The sequence below is a fragment of the Metopolophium dirhodum genome, chromosome 4, assembly GCF_019925205.1.
Source record: "Metopolophium dirhodum isolate CAU chromosome 4, ASM1992520v1, whole genome shotgun sequence".
Classification (NCBI taxonomy): Eukaryota; Metazoa; Arthropoda; class Insecta; order Hemiptera; family Aphididae; genus Metopolophium; species Metopolophium dirhodum.
Genome location: NC_083563.1, coordinates 4417321 through 4435874, shown reverse-complemented (window position 1 = coordinate 4435874; position 18554 = coordinate 4417321). Strand labels below are relative to the sequence as shown.

Genomic DNA, 18554 nt, shown 5'->3' with positions numbered 1-18554 from the left:
AATTTGATAAATGTTGTCAAAATTTGAACTTTAAATGCTTATAAAAAAAATCTTGCTTACGTATTTTAAAATTTTATTAAACTGATATTGTAACAATATCTCACAGCCTTGTATTAAATCCTGCATAAATATAAAAAAAAACTATAATTTTAACTATAACTACAAAATTTGTATATAGTAAATGCTAATATTTTGATTAGTCAATGAAAATTTCAAGTTTCTAGAGTTATATTTGAGTTAACAAAAAAAAACAACATTTTATGCGTATAAATTGCTGTTTTTTTTTATTTTGTTTTGTTTTTTCCCGGTTATATTTAAATTAAGTAAATCGATTTTATAACTTTTGACCCCTTCAAAGTACAAATTAGAACCATTTTTTCTACCAGAGTCTACTCTCAAAATTGAAAACCAAAGCGTTATCACTGTTCCAAGATGTAATGACAGACAAAAAAAAAAATCAAAACATGCATTATTATAAAACCAATACATATCCGTAATCCACTCTGAATATAAAACTGTCGAAGAGTTTATTCTGTAGTATATAGGTAGCTACAAATAAACATCCATTTTCTAATGATATATTCTAGGTAATACTAATTACTAATATTATCATAGGTATTATAAACTAGGGCAGAATTACGACAGGGTAGAAATTTATTAAATTTACCTTGTCTTATCTGACAGTGGAATTCAATTTACCTAACATAAAAACAATTAGATATATGATGATAATATTAAAATTATATTATCACTACAAATTTTAAATTATTATATTATCCTCAATTAGAGATATTATTATAAGTATATAATAATATTAGTGATAAAGTGTGTGCTATTATAGTTTAATAATAATAATAATAATAATACTTATAGTATAAGTGAAAACAGCGTAATTATGAGTTGACTGTTTAGCCACCTAATAAATTTCAACGAAACTCCGACTAAGTTGTTTTAAGTACGAAAATAAAGTGAACTTAGCAAAATAAGGTGCCCATAATATTTATATCTCATAAATTATGAAAAATTTAAACGTTATAAAAATAAAACTTAGACGGACGTCAGAAAGTTATTATGCTTTTTTTCAAATAATTTGTCCTACAAAAAAATGTACTATCCAGTTTTTAAAAATTCTATTAGCCTCTAGACAACATTAAGCCTTTTTTATGTCATCCAGGTAAGGCGTTAATTGATTTAGAACGGTAAGGTTTCTATTAAGTTTCTTTAATGTATAGCAATTAGCAATTTACATAAGCACATTAACGTATTACTTATTTCCAACACGTTTATATATATTATAATTTATAATTTATATACTTTTAATTTTTATAATGATAGTAATATTTTTTATTTCACTACAGTAGTATTTTATGCTATAAATTAATTAGGTATGGTTCATTGTGATATATTATAATAATTTATTGTTGTTATACAGCTTTCAACCTTTTTTTGTGATTCGAACAAAATTTATAAATTAAAAATTTATATAGGCATTTTTTTACATATGATTTGGACTTCAGAGTTATTTGCTTTTTTTTTGAATACAAACGTGAAATTTCTGACATTGTCATAATTTGAGTCTTTTAATAGGGATGCCAAAGTTTAAACAGGCCAATTTCTTTTCATTTCAGTCTATTTTTCCTTCGTTAATTTCTTCTATATTATATATGGCAACTATATAATATATAATATATAGGTAGAAATTTCATTATAAGTCTCTTGAATAGACATTTTTTCGAATAACTACAAAACGACCGGATTCGTTTCTTTTTCTAGCATGTATAGGTATTTGTGATGGGCATATTCGGATTATCCGAATACATTTGTCCGTTCAATGTTGCATTTTTATTTACTAATGAATTTAATTTCTACTACATTTTTTAAATATAACTTATTTCCGACGCATTTCGATTACTGGTGTCGTTTTGCGCTAGATCATATAAAAAAACCGAATCCATAAATAAGGGTAATCCGAATGATTGGTAAATCTAGATAAGAATTTGATATTCGGATAATATACACTATATAATATTATACGTCTATGTTACGAACGCACCTCGCGGGGTTCACAATCTACCCGATAATATTATTATACTGCTTGCATAATCACAAACTAGTATCATTTGACATGGGCAACGCCGGGTGGGATGGCTATAATATAATATAATCGAACGCGTCCTCACTGACTGATCAGCGTAGAACCTAAACAATGATAGCTTGAGACATGTCACTTTCACGGTAGCTACATTCGTACCTAACCTATGTAAGTGTGTACCAAGAAAGAATTTTCCAAAATTTGAATTTGAAAGTGGTGTTTGCACAATTATATTGAGATTCACGATGGTCGATGGAAACAGAATTTTTTTTTGTTTATAAATAATTATTATCTTTGGTTTGTAAATTTAGTGATCACTAATAAAACTTTAAAAAAAATACGGGTATCAGAGTACACCCTGCCATTCCCCAAAATATGACGCCCACGATTTCTGGTTTTAGTATTTAGTACACAAATTGAGTTCAAAGTAAACTAAACAACCGGCAACATTCAATATTAATTTGTTAATATCTATGATTTATTTATTACTTTCAAATTGGTTGAGATCTCTAAAATCGTAAGCATGTCTAAAGAACACGTGAAGAACAATGTACGATACACAATATATAATATATATATTAGTAATAACTTATTACTCATTATTTTATTAATGTAAAGTTCTCATATACCTAATGTCAGATCGAGACACCGAAACTAAAATACTTGATGCATTTTAAAATATGCAAATTAACTAAACGGTTTTGCGTGGGTAAATCGTAAGTACATATAATATTGTATTGACGTACCATTATGGTTATTAATGTCTTGCTTACGATTTGATTATTTTCCCACATGCATACGTGACATTTGTTGCCTACTATGTTTGTAATTGTACGTTATAAATTAGCGAAGTGCAGCTAATTCATTTTTGTACTGCACCCACTGTGTTGTAATAATTCTTAATGCACCAGTGTGCTGACAAAAATGTGACAGGTCGTAAAATATTAAAAAATAACACAGAAAAGAGGAATGAAAAAAAACTGACCGATTTTATATTGATTATATATATATATATATTATATACAATTATTATTTTTTCATTTTTACTGTACTCGGAAGAGTTCGTCGTCGTTATTATATATTGTATACAACCAAGGGATACTATAACATCGAGTCCCTCATCTCGTATAATAATATAATTTGTACTTGGTCATCGTACATCGTTGAAATGAAAAAAAGAAAAATCAGTCATCGTCGTTATCGGTAACTGCGTCCGTATCGATTGTTGTCATGTCCGCGTCGATGGTTATCATGTCGTCCACCACGATAGGCGCCGGCTCGTTATTGTCTACCCGTGGTAACCCGAGACCAATTGTTGCACTTATTTTAGTCGTCGCTTGTCTAAACGAATTCTGCAACTTTTCCTGAAATATAATATAAACATCAAATCGTATAATGTATTGTATTGTATACATAAAAGATTTTTTTTTGTTTTGACGAGATCCTATAGTAAAATTATTCGGCACTAATGACTTTGATCGTCTAAAACGTGCTTAATGATAATATAATGATAAAACCCTTAAACAATTTGGTTCAATGATTAAAACAGTTTAATCAAAAAAATTTACTTTGAGTTATCACGAATGATGATCGATGGCTTTTCCTAATTTTCATGTAATTTATAAAATGTTAAAACCCTAAAACGGCTAATAAACAGTTATCACAACGATTAAAAGTGTTTAAATTTAATATTTTTCCAAAAACGTCAAATCACGAGTTAGTTCCTGTCCTACCTACCTCGAATATAATAATAATAATTTTTTCATCCCAAAACATTATAACATCGACGGTAAAAACGAGTGTCTTACATTAAAAATGTCGGCTCGCGGTACGTGTGCTGTGTGGTGCGTCCAAAATAAATAATAACAACGGCCAGAAGGTTTATCCTTTGGATTTCGCATTCCACGGGTAGGAAATATCGTTATGCCACATACTGTTTAATTAATAATGCAACGTACACATTTACAGGAACCGAAATCCTCTTGCGCTGTAGGTACCGCAAATATAATATGTAATATACATATACTGTACGATTAATAATCCAGAGACGGTCGGGACACCCGGAAACTTGCATATATTCATAAGCTAGGCGTAATAAAGAGCACATACCATGTCCGTTGATAAAAACGATCTCATGGGAAAAACCCGGTATCTCGTTGAAAGAATAATAGGTCGAATCCATCAAAAATTTCGCCGTAATAGATTTAGCGTATTCGTCTTAATCACATGCATTAATATTAATTGTAAAAAAAATATACCGAATGCGAAATTCGCCCCGGGAACGGTCCCGGGTACATATAATAGTATATATAGTTAATATACTTATGACTGTGGGTAGGGAGTAGTATGAAGATTGAAGAATAACGCATATTAAAAATATAATATAGCTCGGAGCCACGGACGGATATGATTAAAAATACGTTTGTTAGCCGGTTTTTGTTTCCTACAATTTTAACGATCGTTCGTATATAATTTCGCAACAGCGACCGGATGGACAAGGGAACGATATTTCTCTACGGGCATTAAATTCTACAAGTATTTTATGATAACAGCAAAGCCTTATAATAATATTTAAATATCAATACTTTTTAAATAAAAATCCTCTATGAAAAAACGAAATTGTCAACTCTTACCTGTACGACATTTATGCACATAGACGTCAGTGCGAGTCCGAAAACCAAGTATACGATAGACACAATCATCACGAGTTGGTTCTGTGAAACAAATGTTCAATATTAATGGTTACGAAATAAATATAAAAACAATTTATATTATTATCAAAATATTGAGCGGTAATGAAGAATTTGTGGCAATACTTTGAGTATAAGAATACTATTTTTTTTTTCAAATTATTAATTTGCTTAAAACCTATTTTAAATAGTATTTATACTATCGGTTTTTTTCATACCTATACCATCCCGTGTTATGAAGAATCATTAAAATACGTTTGTATGAAAAAAAATCGAGAGAAATTGTTAATGATTTACAGGTTAGGCCGTTTTCTTATGAATATTAACTTCTGAATGACCATATTTAACCAAAAACAAATGACAGTTATACATTCAGCTAAAACATTTAAATTCTTAATTATGCTTGATTGTATGCAATCTCAAAAACTATATTTATTATTTGATTATTTTCTTATAATATTATGTACAATATGTACATCAATAAATAAAATCGACATTGATCCTAGTTCTACCCCCAAAAGAAATAATTATAATTTGACACAAATTAAAAAAAAAATCGAAAAATGATAAATTTCTTCTATTAAAATCATATTATGAAGATTGTCAGATGTAATAAACGATCTGAGAAATCTTAACCAATGGGTCATCGACGAACCTTGGGCACGAAATCTCCGAATCCGATCGTCGACATGGATATGAAGACGAAATAGAAGGATTCAAAAAATCCCCATCCTTCCTCGAAACAGAACACGATTGCTCCAATTACGATGTACACTACCAGCATCATGAACGCCACCGAAACGGGTAGGTTGAACTCGTCGTCGATTGTGTACACGCTGAGGGCCGGCGTGCTAGGGGACGTGGGAGGAAATCCGGACTGACTGTCCGGAACCCCGCCGAACATGTTGCTTGGCCTCCGGAACTTGGTAATGTCGTACATCATCTGTACGCCTTTCATGACCTCCTGGAAAAAAAAAACGGTCAGTGTTGCGTTTTGTTACAACAATTCGGAGGAATAAAACACCGGAAAACTGTGATGTATATTAGAATATAGGAGGGAGGGGAGGGTTAACTCCCGAAATACATTTTGTACATATTACACTTTCGTAACGCATAAAATATATTGCACGTTTGGTTCTAATGGTTAAAGTGGCTTAAAATAAGCGGCTGGATATTTAAAACAAAAGCGTGGAAAATTTCACCTTATTCATCATATTTTGCCTCTCAGCTACCACTGGGCATGGTGCTATTCATTTAAAATCGGTTTAATATTTTACGAAAAGTTACCTCTTATTCAGGAAAAGTTTTTCATAATTTTAAATAGTGGTAAAAACATAACGAATGAACGAGAAGGGATTTAGTTAAATATTTGTCGAGTCTCTCATTCTCTGACATAAAATACCTACATCGAAATATAAAAGTTAATCGATAAAATATAATGATAGTATTATATTTCCATGCTTGGTTTCGCTAAATATTTAAATTTTAATGTGGCTTTGATTTCAATAATCGTTTAAATAGTATTTAATGTCCACGTGCTTGGTAAACAACATAATATCGAACACACTGTACCAAATTAATTTAAAATCAATAATTAGATTTCAATGTTTAAATTCGGGGATTATAAAGTAATCGACTTCTAAAAGCCTTTAAAAGTTATTTTGTACATTTTATGGAAACACAAACAATTAAAATGTCTTCGTTGTATTACTGTTCACATGCTTTCTACTGGTCAATTGAAATACGAAACGAAACATTAACGCCATTTTTTGTTTTAAAGAATTCAACGTCCATTATATCTTTTAATTAATTACTACCACTTTTGAAATGCAATGACCTATCAAATCAAATGATACCCTCAATCTCTTATTTTAATGTGGTTACTGTAGATAAGAGAAAAAATACTTTTTTTATGAAACGAGTTATATAGGTAGTTTTTTTTTTTGTATATTTTTAACCCTCGCGCTTGTTTTAATTTTTAAATGCTATACTTAAAAAGGAACAGCAAACTTTATATAATATTCTAATATAATATTACTGAGTGTTGTGGTTATTATACTGTTATTTTACTATACATTGTAATAACTATTATACATTTCGTCGTATTAACTTACAACCAAATTGGGTAAACAGTGTATAGTCTAGCGTATAGTCTTGACGTAGGTACAAGAAAATTAAAAATATTTGAAATGGTAAAAGGATATTTTTTAATGAATTAACAACTTTGATATCTAGTACACAATATAGTATCAAGAGAAACAAAAGTGAATACTTGTCAAAAACATATTACATTTTCGACACTTTCCAATATAATTTCTAATTTCTAATAAAATATTATGTTTTGAATTAATATATTAAAAATACACGCAAAAACAAATATATTTGCCTACCCACCTATATAAAAGTATTTTAACATATATTTAATACATTTATTTTATCTACAGTACAAAACGATTAAACTTTTTAAATTATCACAATAGAAACTTATGTTTGGTAAGTAAATAATAATTTAATTTAAAATTCTCCCACTGATTGATAATTTTATATTTATTTAGTACACCGGTAGTATAAAGTTATATTGTTGTTTTTGTCCCTGCAGTTTTATAAAATACCTATACTATAATTATTTTGAAATAAATAAAATATCATTTTCACGTCATCACGGTCAACTACCATTAACACCTATTATTTACCCTCATACATCACAACCAACATTTTGAACTGTTAGATATATTATTTTTAATTACTATTTTATACGACAGAATCATGGAATAAAGTACCTAATTGGTAATTTAATAATACGCAACAGGCCACTGATATTATATTTTGGCTGTACATATTTACATTATAAACGTGTAATTTAACGTAATTAACGTAATAACATATATTTATACAATGTACAAAGGTCGTTTAATCATGAATAGTAGACATTTCACGTTGTCCTCACAGTATTACTCGCATTACTGTTACCAAAATGCATAAAATATTTTGAAATGAAATAGTTTATTAGTCATGCGTGTCCTTTATGAACGATCTAAGTTTCAGATTCGCATAGTCTAAATTCACAAGTCATTCATAAGTGATAGCACTATTGTACGCTATACGGTTCGTGGAGTTTAAGGTTTAGTATGGTCATGGAAATTATTTTTACTTACTTGAACTGGCGCAGTTCTGCGAACTTTTCGACAGCTGCCGGTGTAGTATAGACGTCGGACGAACGCCCAGAGAAATTTAATGCCTCTGGTGAACATTTTTCCGAAATCGGCTAACAAAATAAGGAATATCGGTATGCCAAATATTGCGTACACAATGGTAATCAGCCGACCAGTATTCGTCGACGGAGCTATATGACCGTAACCTGAAATAATGAAAATCAATTGTGAGTTATCTAATTTATAAGGATCGCGCCCAATTGTCTGCAGTATTTTTTACGAGATATGAAAAAATAATAAATATAGTATATATACCCAATACCTAATAAACAATGAAAAAAAACGAAAATGTTTAAAACTTTCAATATGGATTACTATAAATAATTATAATGACCAGTGAATATCAGTGCTGTGTGCAAAGTGTTTTTGCGAAGCTTATTTTGTGTCGTCTTGTATTTTATGGATCTGTTTGACGACACAGTTTGCATAGTCTTCAAGCATTCTGCATTACCGGCCTTGGTAAACGTCAGTGTAGTTAACGAGTTTACGATTTTTACGTTTAACATGTAAAATGTAGATAATATGTATAAGTATTAGTTACACTGTACACCAAATGCTGTACTGTGTTTACGAGGAAAATATGCTAAGAAAAATATCATATTATTATGAACAGTTATGAACCATTTGTATTGCCTATCAATAATTTAATATTATGTTCAAATTACATTTTTAAAATAACTATAAATTTATAAATCGTTTGACCCGACATTTTACATATTTCGTGTGTCGACTATTATATTTTATGTGTGGCTAGTGGCTACTGATCTAACAAGTCTTAAGTGTATCCAATTTTGACAAATTTAAGTTTAAAATTATAAATATAACTGTTGAACTCTGCCTGTTTAATTAAATCTACTCGTTTCTTATCAGTTTGTAAAATGTTTTAGTAGTTAAGAAATTTAAATTTGAATACATATTATTTAATAATATGTACCTACGTATGTATATAAGAAAGTAATTTGTTGAAATATTCATGTAATTAATTCTACATAATTACGCATACGTCATCGTCATATACTCATACATACATTTATAACGGAATTTTCATTTGAAAATGTGTACTTTACACATGTTAACTACTTATTGTAGGTCAAACAAAAACGAACAATACTATGTAGCATACATTTTAAATACACATAAAGTAACATGTAATTACATGTTATTACACTTGTTATTTCCAATTTGTTTCATTTACAATGTTATATTTTACTGGGCCATCGTAATATTAATAGTATTTAATATCGTTCAATACACCTTATACCTGAGGGATGTTTGGATTCTTTAGTTCGGTATAACAATGGATTATACTATGTGAATCTATAACGGATATTAACATGCATAATGGACAAAGTTAGTAATACGAGACATAATGGAATTGATTCAACTAGAAGATTATTATTATTATTATTATTATTATTACTATTATTATTATTTACAGGACATAATAATATTATAATGTATTCAGATTTTCTACGTGGGCACGAATATTGTATTTTGCGTGTAATCAGCGTCATGTAGGTAATGTTGTTTTGTTGTTGTTGCGCATATTTGTAATTTTGTACATCAATCGATGGAACAACGACTAACGAGTTTTTGGGTGTAAATTATAAATATATTGCCTTCGGGTCTAGTCGCTAGAAGAATTAATATTGAAAGACTAGAATTTTAGCAGTTTCTGCTTAACACTTACTCAGCAGTACAACAAAAATATATTGTACTGTGGGAGGTAGATCAGATTGATTTATGAACCGTTTAAAGTTTAGACGAAAAGAGCCATAGTGAATATTTATTATATGTGGAAAATGGGCGCCGAGATAAAATTATAACTTCACCTTCACATCATTCTTCTTGTCCAAACATCAAACATCAAACACCAATAATTTGTCTAAAGTGGGTACATTGGACTTAGGACAATTTAATTAGATTTTTGGTATAATTAACTATTGTTTTTATAGTTTATACCTACATGCAACTCATCATATAAATAGTAAATACCTATGTACAATATACCAATAAATCCTTATGATCAAATAACTTAACAGTATTAGCCATTGAGTATAGCGACTTTCTAATTGTTATCATTTTATTCTATCACAGTAAAATATAAAAACTTTGATATTTTTTAAGTATCAAAAGTATTTGATTAGATAAAAATGTGTCAACAACGGATTTTTGATTTTCAGATAATATTTATATAAAAAATACAACAATTTTATCCAAAACACGATAATTGTACTTGAAATAGCCTCAGATTAAAATTCAAGTAACTCCCAGGCCTTACAAAAATCACAAAAAATGATTGATCGTATTTTATTAGTGTTATGTCTCTAGTGTTTCTACTGTGAAATATGTTTATTGCGCTATTTACGGGGAGACTCTAACGAAAAGATAGCAATATATTATAGTGTTCGTGATAAATATGATTAATTTTCGGTGTGATAAGACCACAGGTGAACTGTGTTTATTGCACCGTTAAAATGTAGTCAAAACCTTTTCGCAACTTCATCATAATATATACCTGTATAATATATAAAATATATATTTAATGTTGTACGTGTTACACGATTATTATACCAGCCGTCACAGTGTATATTAGAAAAACGCGGAATAGGGCCGTAAAAAGAACCGACCGAAGTATCCGGTCAAACGTGTGATAAAAATGTACGTCATATCTACAAAACACATTCATTTTTCAATTAATTTGCTGGATGAAAAATATTACCATCGGAGGACGTGAGCGTATAAAGTTTTGCTGCGTGAGTATAAACTATAAAGCTTGATTAAATTACAAAAACCGTTAAGTAGACACGTCCCCGCCTCAAAGTACAAATCCTGCTCTCCAATACCTCATACACCCACATGCTGGCTGCGGTTTAATTAGTTTGAAAATCATTATCAAATCCTGATGGAAAAATACTGTTACGAACTACTGAGAAAATCTAGATTACAATGACCGGTTCGAAATCCAGAAATTAAATTGCAGTTGTTGTATTTTATTTTATGATGAATATTTTGAAAATTAGGCATAATTGTACAAATATTATTGTATTTAAAATAGGGAGTTTTCCGTGCTCGATTAGTAATTTATACTTAATGCTAATCTAAAACACTATTTTAATATTAAAGCAAACGGATCGGATCTCTAAAACTCTCATTTGGATTATCTACTGCTGCAATAAATTATATTTTTGAATCGGGATAACGGATTGGACCGAATCCGGTGGTGGGAGGTGTCTGCAATATATAGACCGTTATATTAAATATCGCTAGAACGCTGCGGTAAGCTTTGATCGGTTTGCGAAACGGAAAAACATCGCCAGGGTCCAGGGCCGACAGACGAGTCAGGCGGTGTGTCAGGGGCTGGGCTGTGAAATGAGTGAATTACCTATGGTCGTGACCACGGTGAAACAGTAAATGGCCGAGTTGACGAAGCTCCACGAGCTGCGGCCGCTGTACGTGGTCGTGCCCGCCTCAAAGGCGTCGTGCAGCTGCTCCTCGAACTCTACCAGTTTCCGGCGGGCCTTCTGTTTCCACTCGTCCGCGCCCATCCGCCGGCTGTCCGTCCACAGCCCGTCCAAGAAGTCGCGCTTCACCCGCTTCACGCCGCACTTGTAGAACGACTCGAAAGCGCCTTCCGTGTAACGGAACACCATACCTCCCACGCCGCACATGACCACCAGTATCACCTATATGCATTGGTCACGAGCAATAGACCACGTCAGGTATACAGGCGTACAGGAAGTGTTCGGGGGGAATTACGCTGCACGGTTCGAGGTCTCCATTCCCTATACCCTTACCATTAGGTATACCCTTACCATTCCCTAAACCCTTACCATTAGGTATACCCTTACCATTCCCGAACCCAGCCCTTATGACCAAACCCGTCAGCCTTCGTAGTTTCGGCTGCATACTAGTTGCGTCCCAAAGATTACTACGAAAAAAGGTTTAATCCGAATTTTTGCAGTCCGAGTTTTTTCGCGATAGCGGCCCGATAAATATTTATCATTTTAAGATGTACCTATCAATACATTCATATCGATAAATATAATATAATAGGTATATTATTAACATGTTTAATAAGAATGACAGTCGACAATCATTATACAGTTTTATAACATACCATATTAATGTTTTATTGTATGATATATATCATTTTAAGACAAGTCCATCATGATATAATATTACCGTCGACTGTTTAATATTAACAAATTCAAAATTATAAAAAAATAAATATGAGATAAGTTTTTACCAGTGACATTATATTAATTTTTTTTTTTTAAATATGATAAATATTTAAATGAAAACTGCAAAACAATATTTTTAATCTACCTGTAGTAATGATGCTATGTGTCTATAAGTCTGTGTAGAAATGGGAGGTAGAATAAAGTTACGTAATATATGATATTTTTAATTAGTTTGTACACAAAAACAACATGGGCCGCAATTGGTATATACCCTAAAATATACCGGACCGCAATTAGGAAGATATTTTATTATCGCGGGACGCAACTAATTTTTTTGCAGTATAGCCGTCCATGATGTCTAATCGATTCCAGCCTCCACCACGGGGAAGGACCTCGAAATTCGGACCAAAAAAACTCTACAACTTAGCGCATATCCATCAGCCCGATCTCAACAGATGTATTTATATAATTATATTTAATGTGGTGGTCATATAACGTAACAGAAGACGGCGGTGGAGACGCATCAATCATCGGTAAATTTTTATCCAGGAAAAGAACCATTTTCAGGTATAAGCCAAACGTAACGTAACGCGGACCGGAATTACCCACTCAATAAAAATGAGCTCTTTAAAATACCAAATATCGACGCATACAATACGAAGAACCTTCGACGCTTATGCACATTGATAAAAAAAAAGTAAAAACACCCCAAGTATTGTAAATCCATTAATATAATATATTGCTCACATTGCTCACATTGCTCAGAATCGAAGTAAAAATAAGCTGTCTATAATACGGTATTTTCGTGGATTGTCGTAAGTCTTTTGAAAGATGGAAAAACACTTCGAACCCATATATAGAACATTTTTGTTTTACTACTGTGCCGCAGCGCGTAAATCGGTTGGTGCGAAAAAAAATTTTATTGGGTAATCGCATATAGGAACTACGGCCAACCACTGCTACTGCAGACGGAATAGCCACCGGCGCGATCGATTATTTGACGCCGTCCGAACAATGACCCCCCCCCCCCATCCTTCACATAACCGCCGCCATAACCCATCACACAACTTTACCACGTTTAACTATACCGTGTTGATAAAGCATTTGCGTCCGGCGTTCCAGAACTTTCGCCACTCGTCGTCATTCTCCTGCAGGAAACATCGCCATTGGTGTCTTATGCCTGTTCCGGCCACGTTCAACTTCTTACCATCTCCTCGGTCCCTGACCTTTTTCTTCTTCTTTCTCCTCCGGGTGGTCGTCGATGTGTTCGCGGCCCCTTTTCCCTGTACGGATTCCATTAGAGTTTTCTCCGAACTCCAGAAGCCATCAGTCTCGTAATCCGTGTAACAACTCTCGTTGTTGTCGTCGTCGTCATCATCGCTTTTCTTCATCGTCGGGTGGCGTTCGCGACCGGGATCGATCGGTGTAACAATGTCAATGCAGAGATATTTTTGTGACGGACAGCGAATCTTACGTGGTGTTATAGTAATTGGATATGCAGGTATCGTATAACTTTTTTAAAATCAAACTCGTCGTCACCGCTAACGCCACCGCCACCAAAACCGTTGACCACTGGCCGTTCCAGCGTCGCTCTACTGACACGGCACATCATATAAAAAACATTGAATCTGTGTCACAGCCAGAGAAATGCCTGGCCACGTATAAATAGAATCTGGTTAAATATAACCGAAAAGCGGCGGCTAGCATGCGCGCAGTCTACTGTTCGTCATACCGTTACTGCTCGATTTTCGTCGTAAACACTGTTATCAGCAGTGCTTACGAATTATTGCAAGATGGAATTTTTTTTTAATTTCAACTATATGAACGGTATCGAATAATATGCTGTGAAATATGTAATAATATAAGTTGAATGTAGTAAAAAAAAAATGTATGATACATTATTGATAATAATATAGAAAAAACGTATTTTTTCAAAATAAGATGTATTTTTTTACTTTGAAAACTTTCAAAAAGTTAGATATTTGTTAGTTAATCACATAAAATATAAAAATTTGATTTTTTTTTTTTATAAATTATTCAAAATATTCCATAGACATTTAAAAATACCTGCACAATATATGAAGACCAACAACCCTTTATGATAATATACGGACCCCTTGAAACAAAAACGTATTATCAAATCCAGATTCCTCTAATTTACTTTCCAAACAAATATGCAAATACAAGTGACAATGGCTGCCACCATAACAAAATATTACTGTAATGGTGATTTAAGACGGTTGTCGTCCATTTTACCGGTCCTTAGCTCCCAATCATATATCCACATCGTACGTGTGTACACACATCTTTATCATACGTGCTAATTTTATAAAAATAACTTTTCTCAATGCCCGATTGGCAATGTTGCAGTACTTGCACTAAACAATTACCTATACCGGCTATACTTCTTATTGGCCGTATATTAGAGCTAGAATCCTATCGCATTCACATGTTTTTATTTTTCTGGGGCAAAGCTGACGTATAGGTGACAAACTCGTTTTAAAACTTAACGAATACAATTCCAAAGTTCTAGAAATTTATATTTACAAACATTTCATCATCATAAGGGAATGTAATCCTAATTTTACAACTTTTTTAGTGAATATTTTAAGATTTAGTGTATATTTGAGACGATCAACAGTACTGACCTAATATCACAAATTTCTTGAACTAAAAACTATAAGCTATTATTGATTTTCAATTTTAATCTCGTAGTCGTGACATGAACTAGTATTATTCAACTATAAATAATAAATTATTATACATTATAATATAATGTTGTACTTTGACCAAACATTTATTTCAAAGAATTTCATAATATAATCATATATTATATTGAGCATTGGTCACCGATGTCAAAATAGAGTAGAAAGTTTTATTAATATTTTAGCACTTAAGTCGTTGTGTTATAACGTGTTATAACTTATAAACAAATAGGCACGTGAGACGTAGTTATTCTTTGTTGGTAATATTTTTGTTTATAAGCCATTTAGTTTTAGTGAGAACCTTCTGAATAATCATTTCACGCTATACAATATTATTGTATTGAAACAAACGCTTCGCAAAACAAAAAAAAAACAATATAATATATCGAAAATTCCATGTCTAAGCGTCAAACCATATATTGTTCATCTTAAATTCGAATTCGAACTGGTACTGTTAAGAACTATTCATTTCGGGTACAAATTATTCAACACTAGCGTTTCTCATTTATAATTCATACTATTCGAAGACATTGTTTTTACGCGGTTAAGTGGTTTATTTGTTTTAACGCAAACATAAATATACTTGTACATGTACAATATGCATAAAACATTTGTGTTACGAAAAGGCGATTTCTCTTTCATTTTTGTATATATATATTTATGTTGCTTTAATCCATTAATTTACATATTTTGTATTTGGATTTGGACAACTTGAACACACTATAATATATAATATTACCATTAATAATACATTTTATTTTCAATTCGTTCTTTTTCTTAAAATTGTTTAACATTTCATGTCTAACCTATTCAATTAATTTTTAGATGATTTGACTACGGTATTTGAAAAAAAAGTAGGTCAGCGCATTTCGGTGGTGGATGTTTGTCCATCGTCCCTTCGGGCCTCGGACAGGATAGTGTAATTTTACTGTATTCGATAAAAAACGATTCTGAGCGGACGAGAGAATCTTTTTTATTTAATTTTACTCGTTTCTATGGTGATAAATAAAAGCGTTTTTAGAACAGCTTAAGACCGATTTATATAAATAGGTAATTTATTTAATTATAATTATAATTTAAAATAAATTAGGAAATATACAAATGAAAAAAAAATATAAAAGAAAAGAAAAAGCTCATAAGTCGCTCAAATGTTTTGAAAATTTTACCATGTCTAGGTAAGGCTAATATAAATAAACAACCCAATTTTAAGTTTTTACGAATGTTTTTAACCAAATCACAACAAAAAACTTCAAAAATTAAAATGTCTATAAATGGCTCAAAAATGGCTAAAATTTTCCGAACTTTGAACCTTGAGGAACAAAATCCAAAATCCAACAAAAAATATCTCTTGTCATTTTTCATTTGAAGCAATATTTCTGGTAGAAAACGTCGTCCGTAATTATTTTATATTATAAAATCGTGAAATCGTACGTTTTTTCTCTTTTAACCGCTTTTAGTTCGAGTAGCGTTTCGAAAATTGAAAAATGACCTCTTTAAAGTACCAGCTCAAGAACATTACCTTTCAGAAAAGATGCTATACTTGATACTTTTGAGCAAAGTTAGAGGGAAAAAAAGTGTTTACAGAATAAAAAAGAAAAAGAAATAAACATTATTGTAAAACCATTACATTCCTCGCTCGGCTCAGAATATAAAATCTAAAATATATATTAGAAATACTCCTTTTCTTTAAAAAAAATATTAATTTTAGAAATTATTTTCTCATTGAATATTTATGAGAAAAATTGTATTTTTGTGTCATCTGCTATCTATTTAAAGTTGTAATAATAAAATAGGTAATTATTGTCCACTTTAACAATTCAAACGTAAATATATTTGAATGTTTAATATACACTAGGCAGTGGTTCTATAAAATGGAATGTATTATTATTTTTAAATTGTGTTCAATTAAACTATAAGCATACAAAACATATTATAGCTATAAATAAAAACGGAATGACGCAGAATGGGACTTAATATTATAGCATAGGTTCTATAAGTACCTACTACCTACCTATAATATATATATAGTATTGCTAAGAGATAGTGAGATACAAGAAGTGTTGATAGTTTTTGAATATTATTTAAAAATTTTAATAATTTTAGACCTTTACATATTATGAAGTATGCGATTAAAATCGATTAGATATCCAGATTAAATTGTTTAAATAATGTGATTGTGTTTGACTTTATTTAACACATACTCAAATATTTTAATATACCAAAGCCTAATATAATATTTGAATGAACTACTTTACTGTGTTGAATAGTATCTATAATATATAATATACCTACTATGGGAAATTATTGAAAGATTAAATAAAGGAAAACAAATTGTTTATTATATAGGTAATATAATATTTTTATTGTCGCACCAAACACCGATGACCAATAATAACAATTGTAAACATCAATAATAATTGATAGTAGAGGTGTTCCGGGTACCCGGCTATCGAGTCCAAACCGGGTACCCGGTATCATATTCAGTACCCGACTAATACTCGTTACCCGGCGAATTATTAAAAGATGACTTGGACAGTACCCGGTACCCGGTGTAAAGCTACATTTTTACCCTGGAATATACCCGGTACCCGGTTTAATAAGCCCGGCACACCCGGGTTATTAATAAAAAAAAAAAAATGTGTGCCCGCAATCGACCAAACGAAAATATTTTATAAAATTATAATAGTACTAGCCCCTCCGGCCACCATGCTAGTTGTTATGACTATAAATCGTTACGTAATTAATAATTATACGTTTACCGATAACGATTTAAAAATAGAGTTACCACGCACAGCGATTATAAATGTTGACAATTGACAATATTATCTTGTTTATCTAAAATCTACTATTTATAATCAATGGGTATAATATTATTAATATTTAATATTATATTGTTATGGGTTGGTTGTAGACTTGTAGCTTGTTAGTTGTTGCTTTATTTCTCAGTTGTCAGTTGGTTGTTCATACATAAATGTATAAAAGTGATTACTTCCTAGTGTCTACCTACTGGCTTACTGCTTATGAGTTGTGAGTGACGATTGATCACGAAAGTTGTATACAAGGTACGAAGTTCATACTATATAATATATAATTAATAATTATTATTTTAAAAAAAATTATTACTCGACCAATACTCGAGACTCGGTTTAAAAAAAAATATTACCCGACTAGTACTCGAGACTCGGTTTTAATAAAAATTATTACTCGACCAGTACTCGAGACTCGGTTTTAACAGATATTGTTACTCGACAAATACTCGGTACCCGGTTTATAAGTAAAAACTGTACCCGGAACACCTCTAATTGATAGCAATGGAATCTATGAAATATTTAATATTTTAATTATACATTAAATTATTTAATTATTTTAAAAACACAGACAAATATAAGTAGAAATATTTGTTTTATTTTGGTTTTCAAAAGATTCTCGTTCCATTTTTCTTTTTGTTTAAGTTTGTTTAATGTATTATTTGTTGAAATGCATTGCCAAGTACAATTTAAAATTTATTATGATAACTAGTAACTATATACCATCAATATTATTTTGATAATGACATATATACCTATAGTTCTAAATAAAATATATAGTTCTGAATATAGCATTATAGTGGTTGTAAATAAATAAATGCTTAGTAGAAAATAAGAAGATTATAGTTATTTCATGTTTTCACT

The 18554-nt window shown here is 31.0% G+C and overlaps 1 protein-coding gene across 2 annotated transcripts in view; it reads right to left on the bottom strand.

Moving 5' to 3' along the window:
* Positions 1-3062: 3062 nt before the first annotated feature.
* Positions 3063-18554, bottom strand: part of LOC132942842 (TWiK family of potassium channels protein 18-like) — a 37053-nt gene continuing 21561 nt past the window's right edge. The window contains exons 1-6 of one of the 2 annotated variants that reach the window (XM_061011499.1): positions 13267-13844; positions 11380-11680; positions 7938-8140; positions 5438-5746; positions 4726-4806; positions 3063-3456 (exon numbers count right to left, since the gene is read on the bottom strand). In XM_061011499.1, the coding sequence (XP_060867482.1) occupies positions 3277-3456; positions 4726-4806; positions 5438-5746; positions 7938-8140; positions 11380-11680; positions 13267-13569 (1377 nt within the window). In that variant the 5' untranslated portion in view covers positions 13570-13844 and the 3' untranslated portion in view covers positions 3063-3276. Of the gene's footprint in view, positions 3457-4725; positions 4807-5437; positions 5747-7937; positions 8141-11379; positions 11681-13266; positions 13845-18554 lie in introns of those variants that run through there. The other variant, XM_061011498.1, reaches the window with a different exon arrangement.